Here is a 23,633-nt window from a genome sequence, read left to right on the forward strand (position 1 = left end):
TAGCTTTAAATTCGCATGGCTTGGTAAATTTCAGTTGCCGCATACCTGAAATTACATTACTCCTCCCTTTCAGCATACAGTACTGTTGAAGATAACTCCTCTGTGCAAAAGACTTGAGAACAGAAAGAATAACCAAATACCACATTGTAGTTTCTCAAGTCAGAGTTTCTTCTTGTAACTTTAACTGGCAACCAGTTGTACCTTAATTCTCTGAAAGTGGTTATTTTTCACTGATAACAGAAGCTTCTTTTTGTTTTCTCTCAAGGGGAGAACACCTTAGTACTTCAGTAAAGTAACTCTTCTCAATTAAGAAAATAGGTAGGAAATCTTCCGTAATTCATGGTACTAATGGAGACTAATCACTACCACTTCATAGGCAACTATCTGAAGGGTCAGAATAAAACTTACCCAGAAGTCCAGAATCCTAAGAAATAACTCATACTTTTACCTGTTTTCAATTTCCCTATTACTTTTCCCTTTTTTTCAGCAATTCATACGTGTGTCTGTATATTAATAAGAACAGTTTTGAGCAAGAAAACCCAAGCCTCAGTCTGAGTAGGCAGTATATATGCAAGATATAAGAAGTGTGTGATCTATGAAGTATTGTGTCTGACAGTCAAAGAGCTAATTCTTTCAGTTCTAATAGAAAAGGCAGAAGATTGCTGCTTTTTGAGCTTTGTGAGCTGCTTTTGAGCTTTGTGAGCTTTTTGGGTTGTATGTACGTGCTTTGTAACTTGATCCACGCACAATGGAGAGTGCTTTGGAAGCTTCAAAATGACCAGTCTGCACTGTTGGTTTTGGAAACTTGACATTAAGTGTGTTATGAAAACTGTAATTGCTACTAAATCTGGGAGAAGATATTTCATGCTGCTCCATGAGTTTACTGTCTTCTGTTTCATCTTTCTTAGATTCAGAATTGTTCTTTTCTGTGCTGTTTTGTCATTCAAACAAAAAGGAGACTCAAATAAATATACTTTTCTTAACTTCGGTATTTGTGATCATATTTGTAGTTCTAAGAACTGTTAATATGAGCTCTTGCATGGGCCAAATGAGATAACTTCTTTTGGCCAATGAAACAGATCTTTGAATAGGCACTACTCATATTTAGGTGAAGAGAGAATCGAAAAGTAAGGACTAACTTAAGCATTAGCCAGCCAAACCTGCAGGTTTCAGAACAAGAACGTATGACAACAAATATTTTCATCCTCAGTCCAGATAACTTCTGCAGAATGGAAGGTTTTAGTTTTTTAAAGTAATCATTAGAAATTAATTAAGTTTATATTCTACAAGCAGTGAGGCATAAGGAAATCTGCCATTTTCTGCTTTAGGTTGTCTACAGTTCACCTGTGTTCTGCTTTACCATGTCCAAGCTCTCCTTCACCTCTTGTATTTGGTTCTTGGATTTAACACAGCGGGTCTGCAGTTGAAAATGTGTTCTTCAAAGATACTGTGCTCAGAAACTGCAATCTCTGTGGCTCTTTCAAGATCAGTGGAAAAGGACTCTGTCATAGCAGTCCGACTGTAATCAGGTCTTGGGTAATGTGCATGTAGCCAAGAGTAATGCTGATCTTCCTGTAGTATGAGACTGTTCTGCATTCAACTCCTCTGGTCTCTTGCCATTGCATTGCTTCAGGTGGCTGCCCTGCGGTTAACAGTGCCCAGCACTGCGCTGCCAATCTGGAGGAACACCAAACGTGCCTGCTGGGCCAACTATGCTTTCCCTGCTAAGAGATGGCCTAGTTCTCTGCTTTTCTACATTGTGTACTCTTAGTGTGTGGCCAACATGAATACCTGGTAACTAGCATTAATTCACAGCCTTGTGGTGGGATACCTGTAGTTCCTTGATGCATGGAGTCATGGTGATATTTTGCCACTGTGTTGTATTAGGCAGTTTGGAAGAGGGGATGTATCTCTTATCACCTTTCTTTTCCCCCCCCCTCCTTTAGAAATAACTGTTTCTCCTTTTCAGTATTACGCTGACAGTCATAACTCCTTTTTTTCATCCAAGCCCTAGAATTTCTGCCCTATTTAGCTGTAGAAGAAAGGGATTATATCACTGATAAAAAGATATTTGTGTCTGTTGTTGATTACTGATATATATATATATATATGTATATATATATATGTATATACATATATATATATATGTATATATTACTGCCAAAGTTAAGTGTTCTGGATTACCATTTTTAAGTTGTCATGTGAAAGAGACACGTTAGTTTAGTGTAAAGGGGGGACAGTAATGACAATTACATAATGTATTCACTCTCCGGACATCAGTGTGCTCTGTAAACAACTACTGAAGGACAAATTTTAGTCTATGAATATTGTTATATCTCCAAAAGTCTTGAGAGCAGCCAAGGATCTTTCACTGCTCTGAAAATGATCATAGTCTGTCATCTCAAACAATCTTAATTTCTTTAATGAATGTAACAGTTGCATCTATTTAGTCTTAATCCTTGCACATCAAACTGTACAAAAACTTGTATGCAGAATACTAGTCCTGACTCCAAACTCTTGAGCACACATGCAGAAATGAGTTATTTACTGCTCCAAAAGGTTGTGTTGGTTTCAGCAGGAGCTGCTCACAAGACATGTTTGCAGCATGTGTGCATATGTTTATAAATGGACTCCGAATGGATCAGATTTTCAAAGGGTAATATAAATATATTGAAAGTGTTGGGATTACTTTTAGGCCCCATGTAAAAAATCTAAAGGAATAGGTACTGTTTCCTGTATTGACATTCCAGTTTGGGTAATAACTTCTCTTACATACTAGAAACCACCACATTTGTTTTCAAAATATCAAGGAAAAAAACAGCAAGAAAGCATCACGGACTTGGTAATGATTTTTGCTTTCCAGTATTTTGCCAATTTTGTGGTAACTTCATAACATTTTAGCAGTTTTTCTGACATGCTGCCGTTCTTACTTCCTTCTGAAGACCACAACCCCATAGGTCTCCTGTCTGTAGGGATAGCTAATGCTTTAATTGGTCATTAGATGTTCAAAATGAGTTTCCATCTCTCGAAAGATTAAGTGTCTTAGGGAATTGACTTGGAACAGTTTCATACACGGAGGGTAAATATGAGGACCTTTAAAAAGCACTGCTAGTCCACAAATCCTTGAAAAACTTGCTTCTAAAATACAAGAAAAAGCAATAGAAAATGTTTTTTTCTCTCCAATTACAGATCTTATATATGAGAATTTGTTAACTTTCAGAAAGTAAGGAGTGAAATGCTATGAAAAGGCTGAATTTTACCTTAGGAAAAAATACTTCTTTTATCAGTTTTATTTACAGAGTTAAAATTACTTTATTCCAACTAGAAGGAGCCACAGCCTCCCGCTTTGGGCTCTAACCAAAATGTTCACATCAACCAATTTCACTGAGAGAGATACTAAGTCAAGCGGTGTTCGAGTCCGAACAGTATTTTCAGTATGTTCCCTAATAAACGTTTTTGTTGAGGTAACATTGTTCCAGTGCTTGTTATGGTGCTTACTCTGAAGAAATGAAACAGAATCTTCCAAGCTGATAATTTCTGGGTGTATGTTATAAATGATATCACAGAAGGCTGGATGAGTTAAGGTAATTTGTTTTCTCTTTTTATCCAAAGGTATAAATATAGCATATGTTTAGTATATATTTTACTCTGTCCTGATAACCAAGGCAAAACATTGTGGAGTAATTCAAAGATGATGTGAATCACTTGAGTATTCTTATTAGTCTTGGATTCATGAAGTTGTATTTGATAGGGTTCTAGAACGCTGTTATATAATGGAAGTGGCCCTTCAAATTAGCCATGTTTCTAGTTTAGAAGATGCCTATACATGTGTGTATCTAGGCATATAGCTTCCTGAGCTTGTGTGGATGATTTTCTTACCTGTGTAAGTATATTTGGGTAAAATCTTTGCAAGTTCCTGGATCTACCATCAATTCCTGGGGGTGCATAACTTTCTATTTAAGTATCTGTGTCTTAGGACCAGCCTCTATTCCAGGTAAAGAACTGGCGCAAGACTTAAGCATAAACAGGTGAATTGGACCTGATCAGATGAATTCTTAATGAGATCTGTAGAGATGCTGTCCTTCAGCTCTCTCTTTCCCAGCAGCAGCTGAGCCATCATACCTGTGCTGTGGTTATGGGTTTTTCATTATTGTTTGATTCATGAATGGGCATCTCAAGCAATTTTCAGGCTCTTAGTGGTTCTTTAATGTGTTCTAGAGTACATACTTTAGGACTGCTTATAATTTGTGATAGCTGGCACAGGAGGTTGAATGGCATGAAAATGATAGCAAAAATATGTAGATGGATGGTCCAGATCAATGTGTTTTTTTCGAATGTCTGTCTTCTCTGTCATTCACAACTTGGTTTAAGGGGAGAGCGGGTCTAAATGCATGCTTTTATATGTAATCGCTAGAGATTGTCAACGTAACCCCTGATTGATTGGGAGTCATAATTACAGTGAGTGGAAAGGAAAGGATGCTACTTCTGCAAATAACACTGGGGAGATTAATCTTTCTGATATATGAAAGGTTGTGTTCTGTTTGCCTTGTCAGGCAAAGTGGAAAATACTGATATAATCAGTGGTATATCAATTTATGACAGGGTGCTGGAGATGTTTTAATACAGAGTAACTCCAAAAAGTGGGGTTTTTGGACTTTATTTGCCATGTGTTGATGGGAAAGCAGCCATTTAGAGAAATGAATATAGCTAATGCTTTTCTATCAAACACTGCAATGTTTGAAGAAATTAAAATAAAAAAAAAAAGGGGAAAATAGATCTTGAGTTCCAGTTTAATAGTAATGGAATATGAAGGCCAGATCGTAACTGTAGAAGTTCATTTCAAATTTAAATATTTAGCATTTTCACTAGTCTGTGAATACAAGAAAATTTATTACATTAAGATGGAATTTAGATCTTTGACATGAAGCTGATATTTTCATAGTGTGAAAAATATCAAGCTGACATTATACTGTCTCATTTGATGACTTCCAAATGTCAGAGTGCAGTAACTTATTCATAGGGACCTCAATGTCTTGTGATAGTGTCAATTTAGAAGACATTTACATCGACTTTTTTTATTTAAACATGTAAAATGGAATATGCAAAGTGGATGAGGAGAAGGGGGAAAGACCAGGAGCAAGAAAGTTCTCAGTACTAGAATGAAGCACTTCTAAGGCTAATTTCCACAAAGCCTTCTGAACAGCTGCATGGACTGCTGCTTTGCAGCGCTTCTGACGGCTCCAGGCTTACGTCTGTGCATGTTATTCACTTGTTCCCCGCTCAGCATTTCTTGGTATTTCAACAGAACTTAGGGTATTAAAAATGGTATGATATGCTTTGCTGAATAAATAAGCCACCCATCCCTTGCTTCTAAGTGATTTGTAACAAACTTCAGTGACACATGCCCACTGCTCTCTAGCCTTTCAGCCTCCTGTTGCGTTTCCAGCTGGGGGAAAGTACCGAACAATACCCCTGAGATAGCTGTATGTGGAGTCATTCCTGTAGCAGGCCTCAGCCAGATGAGAACCATCCAGAAGAACCATCCACGCACCATCACTGACTGTGAAAGAGCAAAGTCCAGTTCCACAGAGGCTCTCTGTGTTGTGTACTGATGCCAACAGCTGGGGCTGACCTGGAACTCCTTGCCATCACTGCTGCTGTACCAATGTCTATGTATGTGCACACCTGTGCACGTCAGCATCTCTCTGTGTGGTTTGCTCAGCCATGTGGAGCTGAAGCACAGCTCTGATGGCATTTCTGGTATGCCCACTGCATGCTGCGTTTCCAAGCCCAGCTGTGGCTGCGTGGGGCAGCTCCGTGTTCCTGCGTGCGCCTCGGCGGGAGGGGAGGACCGGCTTCTGGCACATGGGTGGTCATCACACGAACTACTTATCGCAAGCGCTGTTGTGCGGTACGGCTCTTCGTAGAGCATACCAGAAATTGTCATGTTAACTCTTATACCTAGGAACCTTTTTTAAAAAACTGCCGGGCGGTGCCGGAGCGGGGGGACAGCCGGGGGCTGCCGGACAAAATGGCGGCGGCGCCACGCGGCAGCTGAGGCTCTGCTTCCGCCCCGGTGCAGCCTGCGGCCGGCAGCTGGCTCGGGGCTGGCCCAGGTCCCGCGCCCTCGCACCTCTCTGCCCTTCTCACGGCCCTCCGCGCCCGCCTAAGCCGAGGGGAGGCAGAAGGCCGCGCCGTGCCACCGCCCCTTGGCGCAGCTGCAGGCGGGGCCGGCTGCGGGCGGGCGCGGCCATGTCGGAGCAGGCGCTGGAGGAACTCTCGGCCCTCGCCGCCATCTACTGCGAGCCGGGCGCCTGCGAGGTGCTGGCGACCTCAGGTGAAGGCGGCTGCTGTTCCGCGCGGCCCGGTTCCCGAGCGCTTCCCGCTCGACCCGGCGCCGTCCCGCTGCCCCAGGCCCAGCGGCCGCTTCCACGGGGGTTCCGAGCGCCGCCGTCCGCCTTGGTGCGCTGCTGGCCGCCCGCAACGACAGGAGGCGCTGCGGGGCCGCTCCTCGCGCGGGGCCGGGCTGCGGCGCGGGCTGCTCCGGCGGCTGTGCTCGCTGGGTTTACGGCGGCGTGCGGCTGGCTGGTGCTGCGCGTTTGCCGTAGGGTGGAGAGCGAGCAGATCTGTAGCGCTCCGGGATGCTGCAGGCCAGGAGCTCAGTGGCACGGGTTGTCTCGGGGTCCCCCTCCCCGGATCCCGGGCCGTGGCCCTGGGCAGCCTGAGCTGGGCTTCGGGCGACCTGAGCTCGTCGGTCCCCGCTGCTGTGTGAACAGCCCTTGCTGCTTTGGTGTGCAGTGGCACGGGGCTGCCCTGCGGTGACTCGTTGTTAATGGTTACTAAGAAATTCATTGAATAAGCACCATTTTTTTATTTGAAAATAGCCGTCGAAATAGATCCCCGGAGAACAGTAGGCCGTTATTTGAAAGGAAGGCGGGTAGACAGCCTCCGATGGACGCAGATATCAGTGCGTGCGTGGAGAACAATCAGCCGGGGTAGCCTACAAGTGGGGCAGGTTTGTGTCTACATCTGCAGCACACCTCTTGCCCTGGTTGTCTTTTTTTTTTTTTTTTTTTTTTTTTTCAGTGGGCATTTAGAGGTGTATTTTTCAAATGCAATTGATGAAACGCCTCAACTGCGTTTTGTTTTCTAAAAGACATTGAGTTCAGATGCGTTATTTCAGGCGCTAATTGAAAATACAGTATCTAGGCTTAACAGATACTTGTAACAAATGTCAGCGTATCTGAACATTGTGTATGCACGGCTGTCTCTCCATCTCTCTGCTTCACATACAGCAGAATGTTTTCGAGTTAGTAAACTACCAGGATGTAAAAGGCTTAGAAGCCTTCCAGGGACATCGTGAAGTGTCATGGATGCTCAATACAGACAGGCTGGTATATCTGTATTAGTGTTGTGTGACCTTGTGAGGTTGTTCCCATGATATGTTAGGACCATGAATATCTGATTGATTTCCATTGTTTTCAGCTGGAATTGAAAAGCTTCCTTATAGGATTGTTGGAAGTTTTCTTATGTTGTGAATTTTTGTTTTGGAGTTATGAAAGCCGTAAGTTAGTCTAAAGTAAGGTTTTGCTGTATTTACAAACTTATATTTGCTTAAACTTTTCAAACCATAGAAATTGTCATTGACAAAACAGTGCATGGGGGTAACTTCAGTGAGGCTGTTAGATTCTGCTCTCTCATATGTTAAGAGTAATTTGGGTGTAGATCTGTTGAATCAAAAAGGAGCCTATTGAGGGTTTATGGCTTTGAGGAATAGAAGAAAATGCTTTACCTCAGCTGCCCAGCATTTGATAATGAAATATTCAGAATATAAAATATGTTTTTAACCAAACCAACATGTTGATGAATTTAAGTAAATTAATTACGGCATATCGTTCTTACCTTCCATGTCTATTTAGAAAGATTAGCATTAGAGATAGAAATCCATAATGTACTCTTAATCTGTTATTTTCTGGTTTACTTATCCAGTTTGCTATAAAATATATTTATATATTCCAAGCTCGTACTTTAATAGATGCCATTTTCTGAATATAAAAATAGTCTGCGTTTGTTGCACAAAATGCCTTTGGGCAGGAGAGGAGGGGGATATCTGTCTGGCTGTCATGGAACATAAGAAAAAATCTGAAGTATGCTAGAGCTAAATATACTGATAAGCGTGCTGCTGTGGGTGAAAATAGGTTAAAATGTATTGAGTTTAGTCGTATTAGCACATTAAATGCCAATAGGGGTCATACCCAAACCTTTATTTCAGAAATAATCACCATTTTGCTGGGAAGGCGACTCAGACCTTGCACTGTGTGCAAACAAAGGATACATTTCTTCAGAGCCTTGTTACAAAGGATGACAAGTGTCACTCTTTGTTCTGCCGGCAGTCTGCAGTGCAGGCTGGTGCAGAATGTGGGCACCACTGTGCTTAAATAAACTTTGCACACCACATGTTTTGAACAAGTTCTCCTTTTTAAAAGTAAGTCTGAAGCAGATGTAAATGGACGTGGCCAGGCTCAGAGGAATCTGCTTTGGGACATGAGGCTGCACGGCTGCTCTGAGGCCATCGTGTAGGGAAAGGTGTGAGGATGTGGCAGGCAAATGGGTGCATGCATGGCAGTGGCAGGTCCTTGCTGAAGGAGCAAGGTTGGCCTGGCTGCTTCTTCAGTTCACTTGTAGGCTTTGTGTTTCAAAGTATATAGGCAACATGGTGTAAAATGAAGCGGCTGTTGGGCAGGCATCAGGTGATAGTGATGTTCAGCCAGAGGCTGGGGGCCTGGCAGCTCATGCTATCGTAATGCTGTACTTCAGTTATTGAGTTTGGAGGGTTTGCTCGTTTTATTTTGTGACTGCTCTGCCTTTGAGTATTCTTTGTGTGAGTCAGGAAGGAAGTTTGGAAGCAGACCTTTGGCTAAGCTCTCTCAAGTATATCTGTCTGTCCAAGTCACTTTTAGTGTCTTTCACTTCACAGTGTTTAAATATAAAGTCACAGAGAGCGCTGAGGTTGGTTAGCGGTGTCAGCAATGCTAATCAGACATAATTCAGCTAACTGTCATGTGAAGGAAGGTAAGGTGGGGGGGAAGGCAGCACGTCACTTCAAAAGAGCTCCTCAGAAACTCATCTCAGCTCTCGTCTCCCTTTCAAATCTGGCTTCTCCTGCCCTCCTAGAGTGAATCAGCCTGACACGGTAGCAATTTTTGTGAGAATTGGGGTGAAGTGTTTGGAATGCATCAAAGGGGTGAAGCAGAGAACATGTGAGGAAGTTCACCTTTTATCTGATACCTTCTGTTTTGATTGCAGAGGAGGTTAGGTCTTTGTCCCCTCTTTTCACATTATCAAGTTTTGTGTTGGTTTTTTTTTTTGTTTTTCCTGTGAAACAAGAAGGGGTTTATTGCAGGAATTACTGTCCTTTCATATTCACTGATTTAAGTTATGTGATATATCAGGAGATGTGGTCTTTTCTCCTGTATGCTTACGCTGTATACTTTTCATGTTGAATATCATTCTGTTCTGGAGTACACTGAGAACATGTTTTGAGTACCTATGCAGGTGTATAAACATGAACTATGGATATATATATGGATATATGTATGGATGTGTGTAGTATTTTGGATCAAATGTACAACAGAGATATTTTGATTGTCTCAGTCCCACTGTTGAGAATGTGGAGAAGTCGACAAAAGAACTAAATGTAATTTCTCAGAAAGTTGCAAGGGATGAAGAATTTGTAACTTTTTTTCTTTCCTTGTCTCTTTTCTGTGTTAAACTGCCTTTGAATGGTTAAATCTTCAAAAATACACAAGACCGTGCTGGCATTGATGGTAAAAGCCCTACTGTTTTTTCTAGGAGCAGTTACAGCAGTGCTCTTTCCCTCTTTCCACTTGTCCTTGTTGCTGCTGCTGAGCTGTAGAAGCCGACTTAAGTTTTTAGGACAATTCTTTGTTACTGGCTTGAGTAGACTTTAAAGGAGCCAAGAAGTGTGAATGCTTTTTGGAATGTGTTAAATAATTTTCCTTCCAGTATGATATGGAAGAGTTTCATTTTAGGATTCCCTGCAAGTGAAGCTACAGTTGTTGGTTGCACCTCCTCATCCCTCCAAGAAAAACACTATGTTTTTAGTACAGAATGACATTGGGTTGAATTGATAAAAGATGAAAGCAAAACTTAATAATGTTTTTCAACTTTAAGCAAACTATTAATGTTTATTTTTTGTACTTTCCAGAAACAGATGGAGTCACATTTAGAATTCAAATCAGCGTGAAAGAGCTACTGGATGCAGATATACTTTTAAAGCTGCTGTTTCGTTTACCAGTCAATTATCCATCAACTCTACCAGAAATTTCTGTTAGCTCAGATCAGCTTACAAGGGCCCAGTGTATGGACATAAAAGATAAATTACTTGAACAAGCGAAGAAGCATCTTTCTGAACCCATGGTGCATGAACTGGTTCTTTGGATACAGCAGCATCTTAAGTATATCATTAAGCAACCAGCAACAGTTTGCAATGAAAAAACCACTTTGTCAAAAGGGGCAAGTACAGAGGATGCTGTCTGGATGCTCCTTTTGCATTTAGATCACATGAGAGCGAAGGCAAAATACGTCAGAACTGTGGAAAAATGGGCTTCAGATCTAAAACTGACTGGAAGACTGATGTTCATGGGCAAGATAATATTGATTCTTCTTCAGGGTGACAAGAGCAACATTAAGGTGCAGGAACAATGAATGTTGACTAGTTCTATTGATTTACTACTGAAACCTGTGTCTGAATATTTTCTGTGTGTTTTTCCAAGATTAGCAATTTTGGAAGCAGGTTGATCAATAGGATAATAGGAAGGCCCAACAACTTGATTCCATGTTTAAGAAAAATAAGTTATTCTGTAAGAAAGAAACCAGTGAAGCCTGTGGCTCATATCCCGTTGGATTCTGCTCTTGCATTCCCCTATGTTTCCTGACTGTAATATGCTAGAGTCAGTCTCCTTGTTTCTGAAACACCCCACGAAGTAACCCCGAAGCCAGGAAATTTGTGATCGGAAGGTAATAACAGATACTAGTAGTTAATTCCTAGCCGTCTTCTTCCTTGTCACCAAGTACAGTGGTGCTCCTACTGTACTTTTGAACTTGTGTTTATGTAGTCCTGCTGCATTAGGCAGGCCTTATAAGGTGATACTGGAAGAGAAAGTTTTGATCTTTCAAACTCAATGTTTTCTAGATTATTTAAGACTGTGCTCAGCTTCAAGGTGATGTGTTGAAACAGGCATGCATTTTTTGGGATGAACTTTCAATATGTGATTACTGTGTTCTAAAAAGATCTTTGTTTCATATGGATTTCTGAGTTTCACTAAACTTCAAAGATGCTGGCTGACATTTAATATTTTGTTCTTTTTGACACTTAGGAGTACTTGATTCTTCAGAAAACTTCTAAGGTAGATGTGGACTCGAGCGGAAAGAAATGCAAAGAGAAAATGATTAGTGTACTGTGTGAGACAAAAGTACAGTCACAGCATAAAAGGTATAATTTAATACTGTTGTGGATAGAAAAGTAACTGAATCGATAATTACATTCTGACAAACCGAGGCATATTCATGAGTTTCTCTTGTACAATGTAGATTTCAGATGTTTGAAGTCAAAGAATATTCAACGCTGGATGAGCTACAAAAGGAATTTGAAACTGCAGGACTTGCAAATCTCTTCTCTGAGTTTGTGCCTCCTCTCTTAAAATAAAAATAAAGCACTGGACTCCATGAGAAAAGTAGTATTTGACTGCAGATTCTTCTGGGAAATAAAGACTATTTTGACAAGCAAACTTATCTACAAAAAAAGAAAAAGAAAAAAAACCAACAGGAGTTGCAATAATGAGAAAGCAACATATACATTAAGAATTGATTTTTTGACTTCTGTGCATACTATAACTTTTTCAGAAGAATGTGGAATTAATTATGATATTTGCATGATAAATATGAAATATTAGGAGAAAACAGTGTTAGAATAATAATCTTTCAATTGAACTGTTTTACAGTCCTGATTTTCAATGCTTTGTTTTTCATCTCTTGTGATGGTGGTCTTCCATAATGGCTTGCTAGAAATTGTGACTAATTTCATTTTGGAAGCCTATGTAAAAGTATTTTTCTAAAAAGCATAGCAAACAGATCTTAGCATGAGAGGACAGCATATACTTAACAACCTTTAGGTGTTTGTCTGCTAACATTTCTTTATTTACTTGAATCTATAAATACTTGAATGTTGATTTAAAGAAAGAGCTCATGTGACTTCGGATGTAAAAATCCTAGAAATGTTTCTCTTAATGTTAGTTTTTATTGTAAAATGTATAAAACCGCTGAAGTGGAGAATTTAAATTGATTTAAAAACTGTATATCAGCTGAGATGAAAGCCAATTGTAGTGTTTTCTTTGGTGGATGTATGTCCTCAGCCAGATCTTTAAAATCCTCTGGTGTTCTGGAAATAGAACAGTAAGGAACTTTGTTCCAACCCATATCAACATCTTGGCTATTTAAGTCTAGCTGGGGCCTTACCCAGCTTGCATATAAATCAGCTGAATATTCTTTCTGTTAATTTTGGGAATTGAATGGCATGATTTTCCTTGTCACATGATCTCAAGTTGTGTATGACTGCAAAAGTAACTGAGGCATACAGTTATGGCTATCTTTCTTGCAAGTGTAGGTGCAGACTCTTCTCAAACTTCTTCCTCACTACTGTAAAAGCTATGACATTTAGCTGCTTTAGAAAAGCCATTTGTGGGGTAAGCAGCTCCAGCTCCAGTCACACTTGGTTGTAAACTCGTGTTTACAGCATTTTCTGGAATGTTACTTTTACCTGATGCCTTCTTGTTTAACTCTTTGGACAGGGCTTTTCAAAGAAGCTAGGTGATTTTTGTATTCCAGGAGCCATAGAAAGAAATATAGAAAACAATCACGGTGCCATTATCACAGGTGACTTTTTTACTTACTAACTTACACTGGTCAGATAAACAAGTCTAGTGCAGAAAGTACTGTGGTATTTATGCTTGATTTGATGTGCTTCAGAAGAATTACAAATCTGATCAGCTTGATACTATTCAGACAGCAAAGAAGAACATGAAAACTGATGTCAGTCTGATTCTGTCAAAGCAAACGTTTTTGCCTACCCGTCAATCAGTCACTTATTTTGAAGGATAGGAGAGATATCTTGTGTTCAGACAAGTAAACAATATTTTTAAAGGTTGTTCTTTTGGAAGAATGTTGCAGCTGTCTGTTAACAGATGGTATGTTTGCATTTATTGGTAAAAGAGATGGGTAAGCCTGTGAGCCCCTGGGGCACAGAAGTCATCGAAATGCATGCTGTGGTGCATGTTCCTCCCTCCAAAGGAAGTGAAAGAGACATAGAAATACAAAATGCGAGGAAACGAAGCCAGAGCTCCCGAGAATTGTTAAGAGGGCATGTCTCAGTGTCTGAAAAGTAAGTGAAATATATATACTTACCGGAGTAACACATTTTACTTGCAAAAAAAAGGAAAAAGAAAAAGAAAAAAGAAAAAACTGCACAGAAAAATGTTTTAACAAATAAAAAGCTAACTTTCTTGTGAATATTACAATATAAACAATCTTTGAACAGTTTGTTTAGTAAAGTCTTATTTCCTGTGGTCTGGCTTGTGTCTAAATTGTACGCATGAAACCTTTCCTGTAGGCAAGGCACTCATGACTGCTTTCCCAGGGGATTTCCCTGTGTCTGATACTGGCTATGATCTGCATAAATCATTAAAGGATCAGTAATATTTTTCTTCTCAGTCTGCCACCTGTGTTCATCAAACCTGTTAGAACTTCCTTCAATCGTTAACCTCATTTTACTTGGAATGAGTAGAATTTAAGACTTAAAGAAAAAGTGTAGTAAAAATATGCATGCTTCCTTATGGGCAGCACAGCCATGTAATCATACCTTGCTGTGGAAGTCAGGCTGTAATGAAAGCTGTAGCAGTAGGACTGATGACTTGATAAACAAGTTTTTTTAGGATAAAACTGTGGTTTAATTGGTCTCTATGAATCCCTTGTTTTATTAAGTGTGAAGAAAACAAAAGATGGAGTAAGAAAGGTACACTGACACTGGGGTAAAAACTCAAACTGAACATCAGCCCTACTTGCACAGTTGTTCTTATGTGAATGCAGTGCATCCAGAGCATCTGTTCTAATCTTAATGAGATGTGCTCTGCTCCACAGAAGGATGTGCTTCCCCCAGCCTTGGGTGGGCGCCTGTTATTTCCAGAGATATATCTAGATGTCTCAGGCAGGTTTGTTACTATAAGGCATGTTTAGAGGGAGGCACTGGAATTCAACTCCCTTCTTTCTTTATCATCTTTGAAAACATTATTTGTAATATATATGGGCTGTAGATAAGGGTTGTAATTGATAGATCTTGAAAAGGAATCTGTATGAGCAGCCAACCAGGATAGTTTCATGGCTTCAGTGGAAGTAATGCAGAGTTCCAGATGAGGGCAGTACTTTTTCTGAGGGGCATCATCCTGGGATTTTTGGGAGTTTGTAAGTCTCTTTCCCCTCTCCACCTATTCAGTCTCATTCAAGATTATAGGTTCCTCCCTCCCTGCTCCCTATTTGTTTTTGTTATTCCAAGGGAGACAAGACACTGTAAGATGAAAATCATTGATTAAAAAATTAATAGAAAGTGGATTTGTTGGTTTTTTTTTGGTGTGTGAATAAAGCTAATTTTTGTATTTCTATAGTTTTATGTCGTTTTCCCATAACAAGACTGTATCTTATTTCTGTATGAATGACACACAACGTTAGAATGAATTATGCACAGAAGAGCTGTAATGAGCCTCAAATTAAAAGCAAACAAACAAACAAAACAACAAACGAAACCAAGTCATAGTGGAAAAATGTTTTGTTTACATGGTTTCTTTTAGAAACAGTTTAATAAAATGCATATATGGATGATTTAAAACCCAATGTCCCTGGTTTGTTCAGCTTATCTGTGAAAATAGAAACATAATGGTGTTAGAGTTCATTTGAAGTAAGCTGATGAAATGTTGCACCTAGTGTATTTCTCTCAGAGTTTAAAATGGAAATGTCTTGTATTATGAACATAGTTGCAGCAATCAGCTTTCATATATCTCACAATATTACTAACCATTATTATCCTAGTTTCTTGTCCGTAACACATGAAGTGCTGGCTGCACTCTGTTCTGGTTTTTGTATTTTGTAGGTATACTTAATTTTTTGTTCTATAATATCATGAACGTTTATGTGCTTAAATATCAGCATAAATGGAGCTTGAAATGTAAATACACTGATAGCATTTTGCAGTTAGTGTTCTGAGCTATTGTCACAGATAGGCTTTTACATCAACATTAGTTCATGTTTTCTAACCCCATAATGTAAACCTGAAGCAAAGACAACTTTTCAGTGAGACTGAAGAAATTGCCTAAAAGAGATGTTTTCACATTCATTTAAGAAAAAAAATGAATACCTTGCATTTTCAGTCGATTAGGTATTCAGATGCTTTAATTTTATGCTAATAAAGTAGCAATCATTACACCTTTGATTTTCTTTGCATTCTTTAAACAACATAATGGAAGTGATTGGTTTGTATCCTCCATTAGAAAATGGCTAACTGTGGAATTGTGGTAAACATTTTATCAGCATTTCCCATGATATAATAGCTTGGATGGGAAGAGCCACTTTAGGATTAAGCTAGAGACAGAAGATTTCTGCATAAGAACAACGTTTTCTTATTGTCCACTCTGATGTTTCTGAGGATAAGAAATGACCGATTTATATGGGAAATAGTGAAATGATCACTGTTTTCTTGAGCAGACCTTAGCAGGTGATTCCCTGTTACTGCTGTAGGTCTGCATAGCTGCTGGCTGAAGGCAGGATGCTCTCTAGGCCCAGGTGGGGCCACTCCTGGTACAGGTGACACTCCTGCTACTCACAAGGAATACTGCAGTGCTAAATCGAGGCCATGATTTTAAGACCAAAGGGGGTAAAATCATTTGTGTACACGTGATGTTCTTGGGATGCACTTAGAAAAAAGAAAATGCAAAATATTGTTGTTGGTCTCTGCTTGAGCACTGAATTTGGAGTATTTTACAGAAGCGGGGAACATTTTTGTGGAAGTGTATGCTATGAATACCTTTCAGCAAAAATGATAGAGAAAGCAGTTCTTTTTAAAGCAAATGGAGATAATCGTAAGAGTGCTGCCCTTGTGAGAAGTTGAAGAGAAGTGGAGCTGTATGGATAGAGCTATGCCAGAGAATGGTTTCTATTTGGTAGAAGTGGAGGTGTTAGAAAGGAACAGACAGCAGCAACAAGAACTGGTGATGTGGCTCTCAGAGAAGCCAAGAGAAGGATTTTTTATTTATTTATTTATTTTTTAAATGGATTACTCCCAGGAAAGAGTTTGGGGGATATAAGCAAAGATGTTGCTACTGTATCTAAGCTTCAAATGGAAGTGCTTGAAATAAATGTGTAGCTTTATTGTAATTTTCTCTTTTTTAGCAGAAACAGCCTGCGCAACGGAGAACAAATAATGGAAGGTTTCATGGATATAGAGATGACTAACATAGCTCAAGAGCTGTATGTTGTGCAAAGGAATTGAAGCAATTCTTAGAAATTTTCCTCAAATGATCAAGGGATGATAGAGGCTTTGTTGAGGCAATAACCTGAAAAAGTCTAACAATGTGGGGGAAGCAGGCGTTCCAGGTGGCTGGAAAGATTGGAGAGGTGAGAGGCAGCTTTCAGGGGCTGGTTGCCTGCAGAGCACAGGCATTCTGCAAAATAAGGACCAGGAGAGTTGGCAAAAGAAATGTCTGCTTGTGTGTGGGATCAGAATACAGGTAAGTGTTTAATTTTTGTGAGACTTTCTGCATAGATATTATAGAAACCTGGACTGGAGATGTTGTGTTGTTCTTCTCAATTATGCAGTGTTTCGGGAGGCTTTTGTGCTTCGGTTCCACATAGATTGCAAAGGCAGTCTCAAATGATAACAGAGTGGTCGGTGATGTTACAGGGTTTAACTGCTGCAAACCTGTTATAGGTCAAAAATTTTGTATGGGTAAGGGGTAAGATCCACCCTCTCAGTATGATTTAGGCATGACATATCTAGTAAGAACAAGGTGAGAGGGAAAGTAATAGCTTTTTACAAAGGGAAAGTTAATCTCTTACTTATGTAGTTCATATATTTTTCCTGTAAATTCTTTGCTGAGTTGAAACAAATGACTTGTGGATAATTGTTTAGTGGCAAAAAAGTTTTCCTGCCTTAGGCAGAAAGTGTGATTGAAAGTCCTAAGAGGGAAGGAACTGTTACGTTTCTTGTGAATCTGAAGTAGGAATGTGCTACAGCTCTCAGAATATTTCTTGCTAACAGCACATCATTAAAAGTGCTGAAGCGAATGTTACAAAATTTCAGGGCCTTTTTAGGAATTGTAACAAGGAGGTCTAAGTTTTTTCTGGGTAGAAATGAGGATTTTTATTCCTGAGCCAGCAGCAAGAGATTATATTTATGCCATGTAGTTGCCACCTCATCATTTTCCAATAGTGCAAAGGAAAAATAGTTTGGGATGTACTTTTGGAAGCACATCTTCAAGGCGTAACAAAATTTTTAACAGATTTGTAGATCACACTTGTAATTTTTTTTTTTTTTCTTTTTAAAGCATTTTAAGAAGTCTTTTTAAAGACTTCTTAAGACCTGAATGAAAGATTTTGTTGTTGTGAAACAGGCTTAGCTTTATGCTGGCTGCTGGCAAGCAGAAGAGGAACCGGAGGCCTGGGAAGGATTACTTCCATGGCAAAACATAGCTTGTGGCAATCAGAGTTACAACTCTTAGGTCATGCATGGCTGTACTTGAAAGGCTACTGTAAGGGCAAGGTTTTTTTTTTTTATTACTTTTTGCTTACTAAGGCTGGAGGGGATGCTGGAACACGCAAAACCTTTGAACAATAACTAGTATGTGAACTACAGAATCTGCAGCACAGCTCAGGTTTTTGCTCCAGGACAAACATGATGTGAATTGTTCCAAAATGTGGAACTTTACCTTTGGATACAAAGTGAAAAAGATAAGTTTTCACTGCCAAACAGAAACCCATGGCTCCTCAGAAACAGGAGAAATAGAGTTGTTGCACATTCTGTTGAACCCCAGAAATGTTACATATGCTACATGGACATTATCCTGTTAAATGTCCTGGTTATTACAGGGGTTGTTTCAATATGAGAGCATTTCCAGCACTGACACTAAAGGCCATCTGAGGGCAGGAAGACCTCACTCCAAAGATCTTGCTATGCCTCACAATCCTGCATTCTTACTGTGAAATAACTTTCCTTTTGCCAAGTGTAAGAAAACGACCAGACACAGAGAGGGAACTGCACAGCCAAACACAGTGTGGGATACAGGCTGCCAATCTGTGAGAAGCCATACACTGTCACTTATATAAATGGGACAATAATTGTTTGCTCCTCTTCAGAAAAGCAGTTTATGCAGTCTATATGAAGGTGAATTATTTAATGCGGTGCAAGGAAAATTCTTCTATTTCTATCTGAAAGCAATTTAATGTTAACTGATGAAACCATTAGAAGATACCAAGCCCAATATGAATCCCTTCGGTGGAATATACGACATGGAGGAGTGGCTTATCTCACCAAAGCCTGCCTCCATTTCCAAGGTAATGTTTTTTTTTCACTCTTTTTTTTCCCGCTTTCTTAATAATGGAAGAAGGGAGAGGGACAGATCTGCTAGAATACTGCCCTTATCATCTTTTCAGCCTATGCTTATGTGGAGAGGAGTAGCTGGGAGTTGAAAGGGGAAAAATTTGGACCGTTGTGCTTTCTGTGAGATAAAGAGTATTTTAGAATCCGTTGTCTCATGCATGAAACCCAGCAAAAGGGAATTATATTAGCATAAAGAAGAGTTTGGAGGAAAAACAGATCTTAGCCTCAGGAGCCTGCTTTTGGTTCTTGGTTTGTGCTTTGTATGTCTTTGAAAATGAGTGCTGAAAGGGGACTATGAGCCATGTGGGCTCACATTCCTGCAGTGACCCAGAGAGGTGAAAGCACCAGTGGAACGATCTATTTTAAATGTTTAAGGAATTAATAATTACTGAAAAGTGCAGGTTAAGAGAAGAACAGGCATCTTCTGTGTTGCATTACTGACAGATCCAGCGCTCATGGGAGACATTTGTGACAACAGTCTTTCAGTGGGTGACATTTATGTACATGATAAAGAGACAAGACCACTTTATGTAAAATTTACAAGGAGCTTTCTAATGTCATCAGTTTTCTTAGGCTTAAAAATCCCTTGTCTAATAAAATTAACTCCTTGCATGCAGCAATCGGTTGTCCGGGGTTGAGGAGGATAGGTCCACAAGTGTGTGCAAGGTGGGATATTGCTGCTGGCTGTGACTGCTGCTCTTGGACTGAGAGTGGCAAAAGAAATAAAGGGAAACGTGTGCCATTACATGTTTTTCTGCAAATATGTCTGGGGGCTGGGAAGGGAGGGGTACCTGTTGGCAGTATTGGACCCAGCCACAGTTCTATTGAGTTCACAGTGTAGGATCTGATAATAAGTTTAAATAGAAGGCCATAAACATTGTGTCTCTTGAAAGCAGCAAGACGTTTTGTCTCTTGAAACCTTATAATAAACTGAATCCAGTAATAACTAGAGGTGACCAATCTGAATTCAATCTAATAAGACAAGCACTTTGCACTCGTGTTTTTGCTGGGTGATGAATGGGCAAAGCTTCTCATTCAGTCATCACCTTACATTCTTAGCTTCAAAAGTGAGGTCACTGTTTTAGGATATAGAAATGTGGGAGTCTGAAGAACAAATCCTGACACTGTAGGATTGCAGTGGGATGCACGTTGCTCTCCCACTTTTTGCTTGGAGTAGAGGATAGGAAGAGGCAGGCTGCTCTTTACTCTGTTCACTCCCTGCAATCCTGCACTAGTAGTCACACGAGAAAGCTTTGTGGTAAGAGGCTTGTTCCCACTACTCCCCTCAAACATTGCCTTCTCACCGAACTTGCAGTGACCTTGATTTAATCCAGAATAAGCTACATTTTGGTAAGAAGTGACTATCCCATTCAGATACTGTCTTAGATCTGGCAGGCTGCAGTGCCTCAGAGTATTTTGATAAGCATCATGTCTCCTTGGAAACTACTACTTAGCAGAAACTTGACGCTCCGTTTGGAGTGTTATGATTAATTTAAGCCTTGCTTCTGCCAAGACACATGGTATGGGCCGCCTCCTAAGAAGTGAGTAGTCTTGTTGAGTTTATCAGGACAGCTCTCTTTGTTCAAATGCGTCCCTGTGGGGCTTAACAGTTCTTCACCAGCACTCTTCAGGCTGTGTTTTAAGCTCATTGGTTATAAATCTCAGTTGTTATCTTTAGGTATGCTTTTAGGATTCTGATGTCTAATTCAATATCTTAAAAGCATTTCTAAAAATTCTACATCCACAGTTACTAATAAATGTAAAGCTCCTTCTGAGGCCATTAAATAGTATTTTAATTAGGCTGGCAAAATTGCTTTCGGCTTGTCTTTAAAGTCTTTAGAATCTTATTTCTATTAACAAAATGGTAATCAACATTGAATTCTAAAATGTAACCAAAGTAGGTCGTATTTTTATTAACTGAAGATAGATAATGAATGTGGCCTATATAAAGATTTGGATTAAATCATCTGAGATGCTGAGGATAGTCTTTTAATTAAAGTAATCCTTATTTGCATCTAACAAACAGTACTGCTACTTAGGAATTTAAGACCTTAGTGATGCATATTAGTGCATTATCTCAATGAATCTGATAGAGATTTAATACTTGTATTTGAAGTAGCAATCTGTCATAAATTAAAAGTGTTTGCATAATGCATTTAAATCACGTTATTTTTTGCAGAGTTGGTACAATTAAGGAATATATTCAACTATATTTTTAAAATTTTTTGTAGTGCTAGGAAGGTGCAATTTGTTGTTCAGTTAGTCCTTGTAATATCCTATGATACGCGTGTCTGTATGATATGTATGATAAATATCTTACAATATCATACAAAAAAAAATTGCTTGTAATACAGAAAAGCTCAGCTATTACAACAGTCTTCCATCTGTGGATTAAGTTTCTCCTCAACCTCCTCAGGTGGTTCAGAATATTTTGGCAGCAGACTGACAGGGAGAGCTGCTGTGCAAGTTGCTCAGGTCTGCAGAGAAATGGGACTGAGCAGACTCCCACTGAGTTCTAGAGTCCTAAAAGTTTGAAGGAAAAGTTAATTGCATCACTGACTATTACAACTCCTGTGTTTGAAGTGGAGACTGGGCCTGTGGTACTGGCAAAAGGACGGCACAAAAGTATGGAACAGCATGGTGGTGCAGATGTGTGCACGAGAGTGGTGTCCACACGATTTTAGTGAGAATTATCTTAGAAGTGTAAGTCATTTGCAAGTGTTAAATGACATAACTAGAGGTGTTTAAATTAAATAAATTCCAAGCATGCTTTGTCCCTAATGACCTTATCTTTCCTTTGGTTTCTAGGTTGCATTACCTAATTTTTGAGCCCCCAGGAGAGACAACTGTGAAGATGACAAACACTTTGCTCGTTGCTGTGCTCTCACTGTGTGCTGTGGCTCCTTTGCTCTGAGACATTGGGTCTCGCTGGAGTTTAGTAAGAGTTCTTGTAATACCCTTCACTGAGTTAAGAGAAATTCTCATTTCTGAACCTGGCAAAAGAAATGGCCATCCAGAGACCACTGGGATCCAGCCTGCCTTAGCCCTTGCCCCCTGAGAGCAGCCAGCAAGATGGTTCTGGACTGAGTAGAAGGAATGGGCATCATCTGCAGGGCGCTCTTCTCTGGTTAACCTCCTTGTGCTGTTTGCTTTCACTGGTTTCTCCCAAGGACGCGATTTGACATTTGGGTGATGTATGGGGACTCTTTAGTCAGGCTTGCTATTTACCATCAGCAGTACCCCGCTGGGAGGGAAGGGTGTCACAGCAAATCTGCTGTCTTCCTCCATTAAAAGTGTTTGCTGTTCTTATGTTGCTCTTGCTATGCTAGATCTTCTTTCCATTTCACACTGGGGGAAGCACAGAAGAGACCCAAGGCAGCAGTGGGTGTGCTTTGCTGAGCTCCTGTGTGGGCAAGGATTTCCCTACTTTTAATTCTGCTCTTCTTGGGAAAATCTGTACTGATATTTAAAATTTCTTTTTTGTTTTTGTAATTTAACCCTGCTGCTGTACTGGGAACCATGCTGTGCACGGTTCTGGGGTATTTATGACCATCACAAACACTATCTTCTTTGCTTACAAACAAAAAGTGAATCAATGGGAAGATCATAAACATTATCTTTATTATCTTCCTCCCAGAATAACCCCGCAATCATAAAACAAGTGTCCTATAAATTAACATAAAAGAATGCTTCTATTAGGAGTTTCATATGTTATATGTAGCCAAGTAATATTTGATACTTTATTTATGTCAATGTGATTGAACATAACATTCTTGCTGTATGTAGATGATGATTACAGCAGTTACAGATGAGTCTCTTTTCTGAAGCGAATGACTTTGCTGTATTATCTTTGATTTTCTAGCTGTACTTTAGGGAAATCGAGGAGAGGAAGACTATGTAGCACAATGGGCTCTTTACTACCTCAGTACTTTATCATGAATGTCCTTTAAGATGGTAATTGATTTACGAAATTTATACTCATTTGTACTCTTTGCATTTGGCATCATTAGTTATCAAATTACAGTCTTTCCTACGTTATGCTGTGGTTGCTGGTAGCAGCAATTCTGCCTCTGAGAACTGTTTATTTTAGTGTTCCTTAGATTGATGCTGAAAATTACATGTTATTTTTTCTTTGTTCATAAACCTGTGTCACAGACATAGAAAGACCTCAGATATTGAGATCAAAGGTTGCTAAACTTTGTTAGATAGTATGGCATCGAGTTCGGCTGATGAATGGTGCTGGGCCTTGAAATAAGAGTAGCAAGTCTAAGAGCATGAGTCACTGTACTAGGTCTTCACGTCTGCAGAAAATTTGTGTGAACTGCTGGCTGAAAGCATTGACAATTCTCCATTAGTAATGAATTACAGTAGTAATTTCATTAATTTCTTCACCTCAGTCAGGATATGTTAGTGTAAGTTGCTTAACCAAGCATCAGAGGAGCCATTGCAGTTAACCTTTAGTCCTTTGCTGTGTAACCAGGACCAGTTAAGAAGTAAATTAACGTAACACCCCTTTAAAAAAATTACTTTAGATAAGCAGTGGACATAATTTTTGCCCGTTTTTAATTTAATAGCAGGTTTATGGTTTTATGCAAAACCATTCACATTACATCTGACCCTCTGGGAGCTGGGTTTTTTCGTCTGTGTAATTTGGTGTCTTTAATAATCTGCTGTCTGTTAAATCCAACACAGGCTTGATTAATGAATTGTGATGAACCAATGCATTAATTTACAGGTTCAGTCTAATACTCTAAAAGGCTACATCAGTGCTTCTAGTTATTAATGCTAATAAATTTGAGAGAAAAAGCGATGTGAGGAGGGGTAAGGGAAGGCAATATGCGACAAGTCTTGTCTTTATTCAAGCATTTGTATGCAGCTACTTTTCTTACAAGAGGGCGACAAAAGCCTTTTACAA

General features: G+C 39.6%; 1 protein-coding gene across 1 annotated transcript; it reads left to right on the forward strand.

Moving 5' to 3' along the window:
- Window positions 1-6,252: 6,252 nt before the first annotated feature.
- RWDD3 (RWD domain containing 3) lies at window positions 6,253-11,728 on the forward strand (the record flags this gene model as incomplete). The annotated part of the gene is made up of 4 exons (XM_079535334.1): window positions 6,253-6,337; window positions 10,229-10,713; window positions 11,400-11,515; window positions 11,614-11,728. 4 exons carry the CDS (start codon window positions 6,253-6,255, stop codon window positions 11,726-11,728), a joined length of 801 nt encoding a protein of 266 aa, XP_079391460.1.
- Window positions 11,729-23,633: the final 11,905 nt, after the last annotated feature.

The sequence above is a fragment of the Tetrao urogallus genome (genome assembly GCF_951394365.1).
Source record: "Tetrao urogallus genome assembly, chromosome: 5".
In the NCBI taxonomy this organism is placed as follows: domain Eukaryota; kingdom Metazoa; phylum Chordata; class Aves; order Galliformes; family Phasianidae; genus Tetrao; species Tetrao urogallus.